Consider the following 12,617-nt stretch of genomic DNA (forward strand, 5'->3'; position numbering starts at 1 on the left):
AACAAGGAGAGGAAAAAGGACAGGAGAGATGGAGGGGAGAGAGGGGAGGAAACAAGGAGAGGAGAGAGGAAAGTGGACACAAAAGGAAGAAGGAAAGAAAAACAAGTAAATAAAAAGAACAAGGAGTGGAAAGGAAACCAGGAGAAGAGAGAGGAAAGGAGACAAGAAGAGGACGAAGGAAAGGAAACAAGAAGAGAAGACAGGAAAGGAGACAAGAAGAGAGGTAAGGAAAGGAAGCAATAAGAGGAGAGAGGAAAGAAAGCCCGGAGAGAATAGAAAGAAAATGAGGACAGAACGGAGGAAAGGAAACAAGTAGAGGGAAGAGGAAGGAAAACGAAGAGAGGAAAGGTAACAAGTAGAGAGGAGAGGAGAGAAAATAGGAGTGAGGGGCGGATACAAAGGAAGGACAGAGGAACAAATGGACAAGATATTATTTTATTATTAAGACTTTTATGAATGGATTAGAAAAAAACAATCTATGTGAGCACTTCTTAATTTCAGTTTTATAATTTGAGATGATCTGAAGCAATCTGTGAGCACCATTTTGGCACCTTTACAATATCATAAAGTGAAATGATCTTCTAGGTTATATATTGAGGTGTGCGTTACCTGGGAGACGAGCCGCTGGTTCTCACTCAGCCACGTCTCCCTCATGGCGGCTTTGCGGTCGAAGCGCCGGGCGAGCTGCTCCAGCTTCTCCTGACGGATCAGCTCCGTCCTCAGAGCCAGCTCACGCTCGTGCTCCGCCTTCTCCAGACGCTCCCATGCCTAAAACAAACACACACAAGATACACACGATATCAGCAAAACAGCTACACAAATGATGAATGACATGAAGGTGACTCAACAACACAGTTAGATTAATATGTTTAGTTTTTGAAAGATTTTAATAGGACAGTTATATTACTTATTATTAAGTTTTTTTTTTACATATAAATATAGATTTTTGACATTCTGATTTATATATTCCAAGTAAATGTAATGAATTAACCCTTTTAGAGATCTTTAAAGAATTTTGTTTAATAAAATTGTTATTTTTATAATGAAAAACTCAAACGTTACGGGAAGAGAAGCCTTGTTGTCATTCACTTTAACTCTCCATAAAGTGCTGATGAATTGATAATTTACCTTGTTGATGTCGGAGATGAGTTTGCCCTCTCGAGGAGTGTAGACTTTCTGGTTGTTGGCTCTCATCTTACTCTGGATGGTGAACAGGAGAACCTCCAGGTTTCCCTTCTCTGTGAACCTGCACACACACAAACACACACAGTTATTATTATGGTATTTAAAATTTCAGTGTCAGACATTTGGTTTCAGTTATTGGTTCAACGACAGAAAACATGTGCTATATAATGAAGTGTAATCCAACCTGAAACCTCAAAATTACCAGAGAGAAAAATCAACAAAACCTGTCACACATTCAACACATTTTATGCTAAATATTAATTTAGATATACATTTTTTAAATACCCTGTATGCTTTGATGGAGGTCCTTTAGATAGAAAGCTATAAATAATGTTTTCTGCATTGATTTAAGTGTGCAGATATCTATTCTACCGTTTGATGATAAATATTAATTGCAATGTGTGTTTGTTTTTTATCCTTAATGCCTTCATTGCTCTGACATCACTTGTCAGAGCAATGAAGGCATTAAGGCATAGACTGTCATGTCTGATTTATGTTTCAGTAGATCAAGAGAGTAAAAAAGTTTTTTTTGGGTGAGAATCAATTTTATTGTTTAGGCTTGATGATGGTTGGGTCCATTTGGCCGAACAAAAAACCCTCATGATTACATAAAGCCACTTATTTGTATTTTTCTCCTGCAGCTGTTGTTATGAAATCATTTTCCAATGAGATCTGCTCCGACTCTTTCCAGTAAACTTCATCTACATTCTTGCCCAGATTCAGACGCAGCGGTTTTGTTGTTTTGTCAGTGAGTTTGGGAGTAAAACATGTGGTAAAACACAGAAACTACTAACTCCTGAGTGTTGAGTGACCTATTGCCAATTATTTCTCAACAGTTGGACGCTAGGTTACGATAGCCTCAGGAGCTAGAATGTTTACTGTTGCCTGCCAACACCGTCGGCTCATCTCTCTCATTGGCTATTGTGGAAAGCAATGATGTAATCATCCAGAGCTTTTAACTCCTAAAACAACACCAATGTCTTGTTCCCAAGGAATCACCTATTTCCTGCTTTATAGATGAGAATCTAACTTCTGTTCAGCATTACCTTTAATGTTATTAGCCAGTAAAACCAAACATCACAGTAAAGTTTGGGGACAGTTTGAAGTTATCAGTGTGTGTGTAAACAGTGTTCACTGACTTTGGTGGTTTCTCCACGGTGCGGTAAGTGTTAAAGGCCTGTAGCTGCTGCTGGACTCCCACCAGAGAGTTGGCAAACTTCCTGTTGTTGAGGATGATGATGGTCTGTTCGATCCACTCCAGCAGGTCCGACGCCAGAGACTCGTACTTCTCAATCATCTTCTCCGTCTCGATGGCGTTGTCCAGAACCTGAAAAAACACACATAAGGAGGAGGAAATATGTTTAAAAACAACAACAACAACAACAGCGTGGTCCTTTAATGTCTACTGAGGTGGGAATGTATTTGAGGTGTAGTGAGGTGTTTGGTCACCTTGCCGATTCTCTTCCCCTCCACCTTCAGCGCCTTCATCTTGGAGAAGTAGTGGTAGTAGGTCACCACGTAGGTGATGATGGACTTCTCATCAGGGTGGTCCACACTGATGTCTGCACAAACACACAGGGTCAAAGATCAGAGAGCAGAACATATGATAATGCAGGTATGTGTGTGTGTGTGTGTGTGTGTGTGTGTGTGTGTGTGTGTGTGTGTGTGTGTGTGTGTGTGTGTGTGTGTGTGTGTGTGTGTGTGTGTGTGTGTGTGTGTGTGTGTGTCCTCCCTCACCCTCGGCATCCAGCAGCTTGGTGAGGCCGAGGTGCTGCTCCGCCAGGTTGAAGGCATTCTGCAGGTTGTGATGAGCGTTTGATTTCTTCAGCTTATCAAAGTCGATCAGGTCCGGTCTGAAGACAACAACAACAACAACAACAACAAAACTCAGTGATTGATAAGTAAAAATAGAATTTAGAATAGAATTTAATAAATGTATTTATTTATAATTTAGTTAACAGTTGTGCTTTTTGTGACATTTCCAAAGGGATAAAACTCTTGTGGAGATTCTGGTAAAATATTTAATGTTTTTTATCTTAATCTTCTTCTTTTTTGTTATTTATGATGTTTTTGGTCTGAAATTAGTCCCAAAATATTGGAACTAGCTTATAAAACATTGACCATTTGTATGTCCTACTCTATTTGGTTAGGTCCAAATTCTCAAATATTATTAATTTGAATGAACTGTCTCAACGTTGGTAAGATGTGGATATGTGACTAATGTACGGTCGTACTCGTCTTCAGTGTTTTTCCTGTCAAACTCTTCAAACTGGAAAGTAAAGAATAATTCCAGGTCAAGTGGAGATTTCAGTCAAACACAGATAATCAGTGAGTCTCAGATTTTTGTGCGTGACTGTTCATAATATTACTGACTGTAATGTGCATAAAGACATGATTTAAGTCCCAGTTTGGTTTGAGGGAAGCAGCCTGCTGACTGATCAGCTGAGACTCTCCAGATATTAAAGAAAAGTCTGTCTGCAGTGGAAGAACAGAACATGAGGAATGATGAAATGTTGGAGTCATTGGTGTTTTATGGATAATAAAGTTAGTGATGGGAAAGATTCTCTTTAAAGCTACTTTGTGTAAAATGTCTCGTGGCATCATGAGTATGCAGCTTGTTTATTATGAGCAATAAAAGAAAAGCGCCTTCACTTACCAACATCATTATTGATGTACAGTAACTTCACTTTGTTGGAATCCGTAAAATGACAACGTAGCGTAGAATAGTAGTAGTAGTGGCAGTAGTACCTGTGTTTGTGGATGATAGCGTTGAAGGCCATCCCGTCTCTCCAGCTGGTGCTGAAGTTGTGGATGTTGACGTTTGGATATCTGGACAGGAAGAGGAAATCACAGCTGGTCAGGTTCTCACGTCGCACCAACGCTACTGAAAATGGCTATTTAATGATGCTCTGTTTGTCTTTTCCACATCACATCACATTTCATTTAGTGATGTCAGTCAAATTAAATTAAAAGGTGCCATCACTGAGAGGACTGTCGCACTTCATTAGCCCCGACTCTGCACAGCAAACGGAACTAAAGCTTTTAAAAAGATTCTGATGTTTTGTCCCTTTCCCCTTCAAATTTGTTGAGGGAGAAGAACAGGAGTCAACGGGGCTGATGAGAAACACAGTCTGAACTTTGGAGATTTTGGACAATCTAGAATTGCAGATGTGAGGAACACATTTTTAAACTCGTGTGCGGACTCTCACCCTGCCGTCTTCATCTGACACCACAGCAGCAGAGCATCTTTAGCCGACTTCTTCTCCTTGTTGTCCTCCGTCTCCACACTGATGTCCTGGATCTGAGACAAACACACAGATACATAGAGTAAGTAACGATGTAACAAAACTCTTAATGACAGAAAAGGACGTGAAATGTGAAGTTTATTTACAACTGAAGAGTTAGATTTTGTATGCAATTGTCTTTCTGAGACACTTAAGTTAACCTCATTAACTTAACCGCTGATTAAAAGCATTCATGCAACACTTTCAACTTTGTTACTTTTGATTATTAAATTATTCAATTTAGTTTTTCCCTCATTACTGAGAAAAAACACATATAAAGTAAACCAGATTAATAACACCACAGCATGGGGAGGAGAAAACAATGCTAAAGAAAAGGATCAAAGGTATTATTGTTATAATAAAGTGAACTTATGTTACCAAACCAATTACCAACAAAGTAATAATAACAATAATCAAACATAAGGAATATATGGAATTAACAACAATTCATTATGTATAAAGTAGTCATCATTCCCTGTTGCATTTGAAGCTCTAACAGATTATTTTTTTTAATGTTTGGTTAGGATTTGATATTAAAGGGTTTAGTTAAAAATAAAAACACAAATGCTATTCTGTAAGAAGATTAAAAGCAACAGTATAAAAACGGACATCATAACATCGTGCCAAAATGTATCGCTGTGAAAATATCCCCAGTTGTTGCCTGACATGATGCATTACCTGTCGGCACAAACGTCCTCGCTGTCACTAACATTCCTCACATAAACACGCATAAACATCTGCACTTCCATACTTGTGAGGACATTCACAATACATTCCATTGACCCCAACCTCGAGCCCAACTATTAGCCATTACTTTTAAAATTGTACTTTCCAAACACGTGCATATTTTCTAAACATGTTCTCACGGTCCAAAAATGTTTTCACTGTCAATGCTTTCCAGAACTGTGCCCACTTTAAAAAATATATATATATATCTGCACTTTCCCAACATGTCCAGATGTTCTTAAACTGCCCTCCTTGTACAAACATATCCCAGTTTCCAAAATCATCCTTACATTTAGGAAATTTCCCAAACAACCCTCAATTTCCAAACTGTTTTAAAATCTAATATGTCCTCACATAGAGATAAAATGAGAGCACACACACACACACACCTCACCTTCATTGATTGACATCCATCAGTTTCAGCCTGACAGAAGCGTGAACCACATCTGAGCCACAAATCAGCAAAATAAACATCACTGCAGCATTTATGACACACACACACACACACACACACACACACACACACACACACACACACACACACACACACACACACACACACACACACACACACACACACACACACACACACACACACACACACACACACACACACACACACACACACACACACACACACACACACACACACACACACACACACACACACACACACACTGGGCCTGCTTTCAATCTGCACTCATTTCACCCACTGCAGGATTTAAAACCACTAAAAAGAGTTTTTTTTAATCCTCACGGTTTATAAAAGATAAATCCTTTTCACCCAACTGTTCACTGTCCCTGATGATGACATCATCGACCGAGTGACACGACAAACCCATCAACATACAGTAGATGACGACTGTTTTTGTGCGAATATTTTCAGTGTTATTAAATGGGTCATTTTCACTGAATTCGATGAGTTTGAATCAGATAAAATAAAAGCTCAGGGATGTAATGTAGTGAGCGAGCCGTTTAACAGTCTTCTCACTTTAAAGGAATATATTGGAAACGTCTAAATAACGGTAAAATATTAAGTAATTTAAACCTAAAACTCTTAATGTGTTAGTAACTGATTAAAGATGTCACATTTTTAGGATTATAAAGGATTTAACATTACCCCGACTCTGCTTTCATCTCTGCAGAAATAATGTGGAACTTTATCTTTTAATTAAAAATGTTAATGATTCATTTTATGATTAACAACTTAACACACTTACCACAGTGTGGCCAATTTCATGTAGTTGTCCCTAGGTGGGGTTTTTTTTGTATTTGGGGATCCAAAATAGTAATGCAGCCCAGTATTTCAAAATAGAATCAGTTTGCCCAGACGAGGGTACACAATTTAGGATCTCAGCTGACAAAAATAAACGCGTTTAACCCATTTCTGGATGCAAAATAAGTATAATGAACCAGACTATACTCACTAAACTTATTTTGGGATAACAAATATTTGTATACAGAGGACAGTGATCCAAACGGAACCGATAATTCCCACAACAAGTGAACTCCTTTATACCAATATAACTGACTCTGCATATTTTAATAATTTAGGGATAGAATATAGCACAACAACTCAACGTGATCACGGTGTCATAGAAGAGAAAACCCTTGATAAGGTGAATACAAGGATAACAATAGATTCAACTTTTTGAGATGCAAAATAATGAATGGGAATGAAGGTCTCTGGCATGTGCCATTTATGTCCCATCTGTGTTTGTTTCACTATTTCTGGGGATGCAACAATATCCTAGTTGCTGATTAACAATAAGACGATCACGGCCCAGACCGACTACATTTGTTCGACTCATTTTGGGATACAAAATTGCACAATTCCCCGTCACCTGAAAATGGAAGTTGAAAGGACCAAATGACCCACATCACTGGTGCAGCCTTCTGATTTCAGCTGATGTCACTGAGTACATTTACGTCATCATGGGGATGCAAACCTGCGTGGCTGCCTCTTACCTGGAAGCGGAGGATGATGGTCCAGATGAGCCCGAGGGTGAGGCGGTGGTTTCCGTCTACGATGTCGTGGGAGCCCATGTTCTCCAGGTGGACCCTCTGCTCCTTCAGGAACTGCAGAGCCTTGTCCACGTTCTCCAGACAGTGGATCCTCATCCGACCCTTGGTGGGTTTGGGCTGAAACAAAAAACACATATCAGTTTATTTACAACATTCAAGAAGTGAAGAAGAAGAAAACAGCTGCAGACTTTTTCCATTTTTTAACAGTATTATCTTATTTTAATCTCAGTAGATTCATTACAGTTATTGACAGGCGGTGTGTAAAACAAAAGTCCCTGAGATTGAACCGCGATTACAAACAGGAAGTGTCGGCAAAATGAAATATGATGAATGGAGCAGAGTCAGATATGATCATCGTTATTATTACAGTGGAGGGATTTTACACAGATATAACCTACTTTACTTCAGAGCTTCAATCCTGCATCAGACAGATGTCTGACAGCGCTGCAGTTACACAACAAACAACCAGTAAACAACAACAGGAAGTCAACTGAAGATGAGAGAGAAGAGCAATACCAGGGCTTTTAGGTCCCTGCTAGAGGTGTAAAAACAACTCAGATCCTTCACTTAAGTAAATATACTAATGCATTAATGTTAAATTTACTTTATTGCAAGTTCCGTATTCAAAATGCAATTTAGGCAAATGAAAAAAAAGCATTGAAGTATTATCAGCAAGATGTACTTCAAAGAATGAAAAGTGAAAGTAATCATTCTGCAGAAGGACCCTGGCTAGTATCACACTTATTATACATCATAATTCTGTATTAATAATACTGATACATTAATGTTGGAGCAGCATGTTACTGTTACATGCAAGCGCCATCCTTTGAATCAAACTTTAGTGGCCCAACGTTGGAATTACAACATCCGGCATCGTCACATGAGCCCAAATATGACCCCCCCCCATAGACATCTTTAAATCATTTATGTTACTTATGTAAAATATTAATCATAAAATTAAATATAGTGCAGAAGGTTCAACATTTCCTCAGAAATGAAATGAAGTAGAATTATTCATTAGAATACGATGGGAAAGTACAAATATAAGTACTGCTACTCTTACTGCTAGGTGTAAATTCTACTCTATTGTTTAATAGTTTCCCCGAGGACATATCATCGCTCTTATATGATTCATTCATTCATGAGAGGACTCTTATAAAAAAGTCCATCGGTTTATTAACCAGCCTCTGTGTCATGTCTGAATGATACATGGAGGATTAAAGCCACAGGATGTGCTGGAGGAGCAGAGCACTGATGCAATTAACACGGATTTAATAACAATAATATACGAGTCTATCTGGTCAATATCCACCTTTAAACTGACTTCAACGACAGGTGTGACCAGCTGGTGATTATCAAACTAACTTCAGCCTGCTATTCATTTGTTAGTTGAGATTTTATACAAGTCTAATGAATGTTTCTGACATTAGTGGACACCGCATTTCATTTAAGTAAGGTGCCAGAAACTCTTTTAATTTCTTATTGTCAGAAATGTTTTTGGGCTTTTATATCTTTTTTTTTTTTTTTTTTTAACTGACTTTGCATCTTGCTGGTGGTCTACGGCTGAAAAATGAATCCTTTGGATGACACCGACATGTTTAAAGAGATGTTGTTTGAAATATAAATAAAACAAAATATAGTAATAATAAATAACTACAATAAAATTAATGTCTCAGCTGTCAGAGCAGCGATGTTACATCCTGCTACATGTCCTCAGTCCAACACTGACCATCCAAATTACAACCAGGAGGCGAGCCAACAATAACACGGCTGTCTTTGCTTTTCCTCACACAGACACATAAACACCAGCCAGCTAAAAGTCAAGCAGTGATTCAGGATCTGGACTCAAACCCGAGATATATTTTGGACCGTTGTCTACTCGAGTCACAAATCCATGAAACCACACAGAGATCAGCAATTTACTCCATGAAAGCAAACAAAAAAATTGTTTCACTTCAATCTGCAGCTTTGTGCTTTTAGCTGTTTTTAGACTGAACTATTGTGCTGTGTCATGTTGGAGTATAGAGCTGGGATTCCCCCTTTTTGCTCTGAGGCGTTACAGTATTTTGCATCTAGGCGGCCTTAACACACCTTTAGTCTGGCTTCGGCAGTGAAAGGTTGGTGATATTCTATGTTTTTCTTACAAATCCCATGAAAAAATAAAGAAAATGTATCTACTAACAAATGCTGTGTGTGAATCAAAGCCTCATATCTTCTTCCTCTGTGCCATAGTTATAATATATATTATAATAAATATTTAAAGCACATCAATGAGCCATACACATACATTACTATGAACCCACCCACTGTAGTTTGTTTTGACTCAATCCCACATACACAGTCATGCTGCCACAAATACTGACTTGAGCACCACATTACCAAAATAATCCAGCAATGAAAATAGTCCCTAAGAAATGCACAATTTCGTCCTGTTTGTTTGATAAAAACGACATGAACAGTGGTGGAAAGTAAGTAAGTACATTTACTCAAGAACTGTACAAAAGAAAAAAATTGGAGGTACTTTTGTGCTACTTATACTACTATCTCCTCTACATTTTGGAAATAAATGTTATCCTTTGTACTACATTTATTTGATATTTACTTACTGGATTCCTTACAAATCACTAAACAAATGATGCTACCCAACAGTATATAGAGAAGTCAAACAGTTCCACCTCACACAACTGCAACATTTGCCTACACATCAATGCAACAGTAACAGTAATCTAATTATATTATGATTTAGTAGTTAAAAAGTAACAGTGGCCTACTTTTGATATAGTACATTTACATACATATATATTTTGCTAAATACTAATACTACTGTAAAGGAAATTGTTGAGCCTTTTTTCATATATTAGTCAATACATTTGTGAGTTTGTTTTTTGAAGATTTAAATCTTCAGTAGGACCAACAAGCAACAAGCGTCATAAAGTGCTGAGCGACTGAATACCTCTGATAGTTTGTCTTTTTGTTGGATTTGTTGACAGTAGAGAAAAACATGAAATAACATTGGTCGTTATCCTTGTGTGGTGCATTAAAGACAAACAGGATTTCTGCTTAACAGCGTTGAAGTGATGTCTCCATGTACCCAGATCTCACCAAATGACCTGGTTAAAAAAAAGAATGCCACCATAACCAATAAAAACGACTGACAAACGTTCAGAAAGAAGTATCTGGAATGATCCTTTAAATCCTGCCTCTGCAGTGCGGAAACAGCCGCTCGCTCTCAGATTCTTCTGCAGCTCCCGGAGGCGTTTTGGCTCCATGTAAACCCTCAAAGTTACTCAATGACTCCTTTCACAACTCTAAACACCCCCACACTGTCTCCCACTGTTATCCCCTCTGACCATCCTGCTAACCACTTCACCATCACTCTGTTTCTCTCTCTGTTGTTTAGTCTATTTCCAATATCCCCTTTTCTCTCTTTCTCTCTTTAATTCCACACATCATTCCTGTCTCTTTTCCCCCTCCTCACCTCCTCCTCCATGCGCAACCAAAATGCCACAGATTCTCTGGCTCTCTGCATTGTCAAAAACAACCATACAAAGCTGTAAAAACAGTACACATTAAAAAGCGTATAACATAAATGTAAAATAATCAGATAATGGAGTATACATTCCTGACTGACTGTGCATCTGTGTTTTCTCTCTCTGTGTGTGTGTTTGACAGGCTGTGAAAAGGCCGGATGACAGCAGAGAAAAGAGAGAAGAGTTGAAGAGTTGAAGAGAGAAAGAGCTGAAGAGAGACGGCCAAGAAGAGGAAGAAGAAGAAAAGAAGAAGAAGAAGAAAATAAGAAGAAAAAGAAGGGGGGAGTTTGGCTCGTGGCGCTGGAAGTCACAAGGCGGGGGGAAATCAGGACCGCCTGAGCGAGTTTAAATGTTGTTAAATTTTGAGTTGGACAGCAAGAAAAACAGTGTGTGTGTGTGTGTGTGTGTGTGTGTGTGTGTGTGTGTGTGTGTGTGTGTGTGTGTGTGTGTGTGTGTGTGTGTGTGTGTGTGTGTGATACATTAAAGGCAGGGTTTCTGCAGAGTTCACAGAGTGTAATTTAAGACTTTTGTGACACTTTTAATAAAACATAGAATTCCATTTTATGATCCTGGATGGATGATGGAAACCAGTAGGGACGATATGAGCTAGACTTATTTATTGAATCACATATTTTAGTCCTTTCCAGCAGTATATAACAATAAGTCCTAGAATAAAATGAGTTGTTCAGCGACAGAAAAATTGATGGATTGATAAACCAGTTTAAAGTTACAACAAGGAACTTTCATTTTGTGCTGATTTTAGCCGTCCCTGTGGACAAAAGAGTTCCAGAGCACCGACTCACTTTAGAAATCCTCTTATTTTACTGCAACAGGGTCTGCCCAGCGAAGTTCTGGCTCTCCCGGTGCCTCCCTTCACTAGCAATGTGGCCTGGGTTTCCAGCAGCGTAGTGTCGATGTTCGGAATATAGCCAATGTTCTCACTAATGACTAAAGGCATCAGTATTGAATTGAGAGTGTTTGGGAAACAAGTTAAAAGTTCCTTGTAGTAACTTAAAAAAGAAAAAGAAGAATTCTACGACGAGCTTTGCAGCTGCAATAGTGTTGAACCAATATTGGACAAAAAAAGGATTCAACAGCCTCATGAAGCACAATCCACTGTCACAACGATCCTACTAGTTTAGTTTAGAGGTCTCCTAAAATACAGGATCATTTTATAACTAACAAAACAGCCTTCAGTAGCAAAGAGATACAATCGCCTAAATGCCTTTTTTGGGGGAAAACTCAATGTTTCAATGACTTTTAAACATTTTTCTAGAGCTGCAGACACCCTGGTAGGACGACGGATGAGAAAGACAAAGCTCAACCAGTTCAAATGTAATGTATTCCTGTTGCCATGGTGATGGCAGACTGGCAGTAACTGTATCTGTGCAGAAACGTCCATCAGTCACCACACCACAAACACACAAACAATGACTAAACTGCAGAGAAAACATTCATCTTATTCATGCATGAAAGTAAATGAAACATCTTGTTATCAAAGTTTCTTTTCAATAAAAGTCAAGAAATATGCTACATTAATCTGAATCAAAAATAAACATATTGTTGGTTAAAGACAGACTTCTGTAGCTTTGGTTGATTCATTAAATATTACCATCATTAAACACTTTGGACTGTTGGTAGAAAAATTTGACCAAAAAACCAAAGAGGAAAATTAGAATGAATTTGACGGCTGGGCATCTGTTCCTGCGGTATCTCTACTTTAATTCAATCTCAGGCTGATCCAATTATTTAAAATCACCCAACAGGAAGTTAACATGAAGGTTAATGAACGTGAATGAACATGTTTATCATCCACCTCACTGATAAAGCATGAATAATGATAATATGGAGGAAGGCAGTTTACCGT

The 12,617-nt window shown here is 38.4% G+C and overlaps 1 protein-coding gene across 2 annotated transcripts in view; it reads right to left on the reverse strand.

Moving 5' to 3' along the window:
- LOC129092668 (spectrin beta chain, non-erythrocytic 1-like) overlaps window positions 1-12,617 on the reverse strand; it is a 118,857-nt gene that overhangs the window by 37,639 nt on the left and 68,601 nt on the right. For both annotated transcript variants that reach the window (XM_054600684.1, XM_054600683.1), the window contains 8 exons: window positions 7,164-7,337; window positions 4,395-4,486; window positions 3,934-4,014; window positions 2,923-3,038; window positions 2,635-2,747; window positions 2,325-2,512; window positions 1,129-1,246; window positions 610-768 (listed from right to left, as the gene is read on the reverse strand). In XM_054600684.1, coding sequence (XP_054456659.1) covers window positions 610-768; window positions 1,129-1,246; window positions 2,325-2,512; window positions 2,635-2,747; window positions 2,923-3,038; window positions 3,934-4,014; window positions 4,395-4,486; window positions 7,164-7,337 — 1,041 coding nt within the window. The remainder of the gene's footprint in view (window positions 1-609; window positions 769-1,128; window positions 1,247-2,324; window positions 2,513-2,634; window positions 2,748-2,922; window positions 3,039-3,933; window positions 4,015-4,394; window positions 4,487-7,163; window positions 7,338-12,617) is intronic.

Source organism: Anoplopoma fimbria, chromosome 6 (genome assembly GCF_027596085.1).
Source record: "Anoplopoma fimbria isolate UVic2021 breed Golden Eagle Sablefish chromosome 6, Afim_UVic_2022, whole genome shotgun sequence".
NCBI lineage: Eukaryota > Metazoa > Chordata > Actinopteri > Perciformes > Anoplopomatidae > Anoplopoma > Anoplopoma fimbria.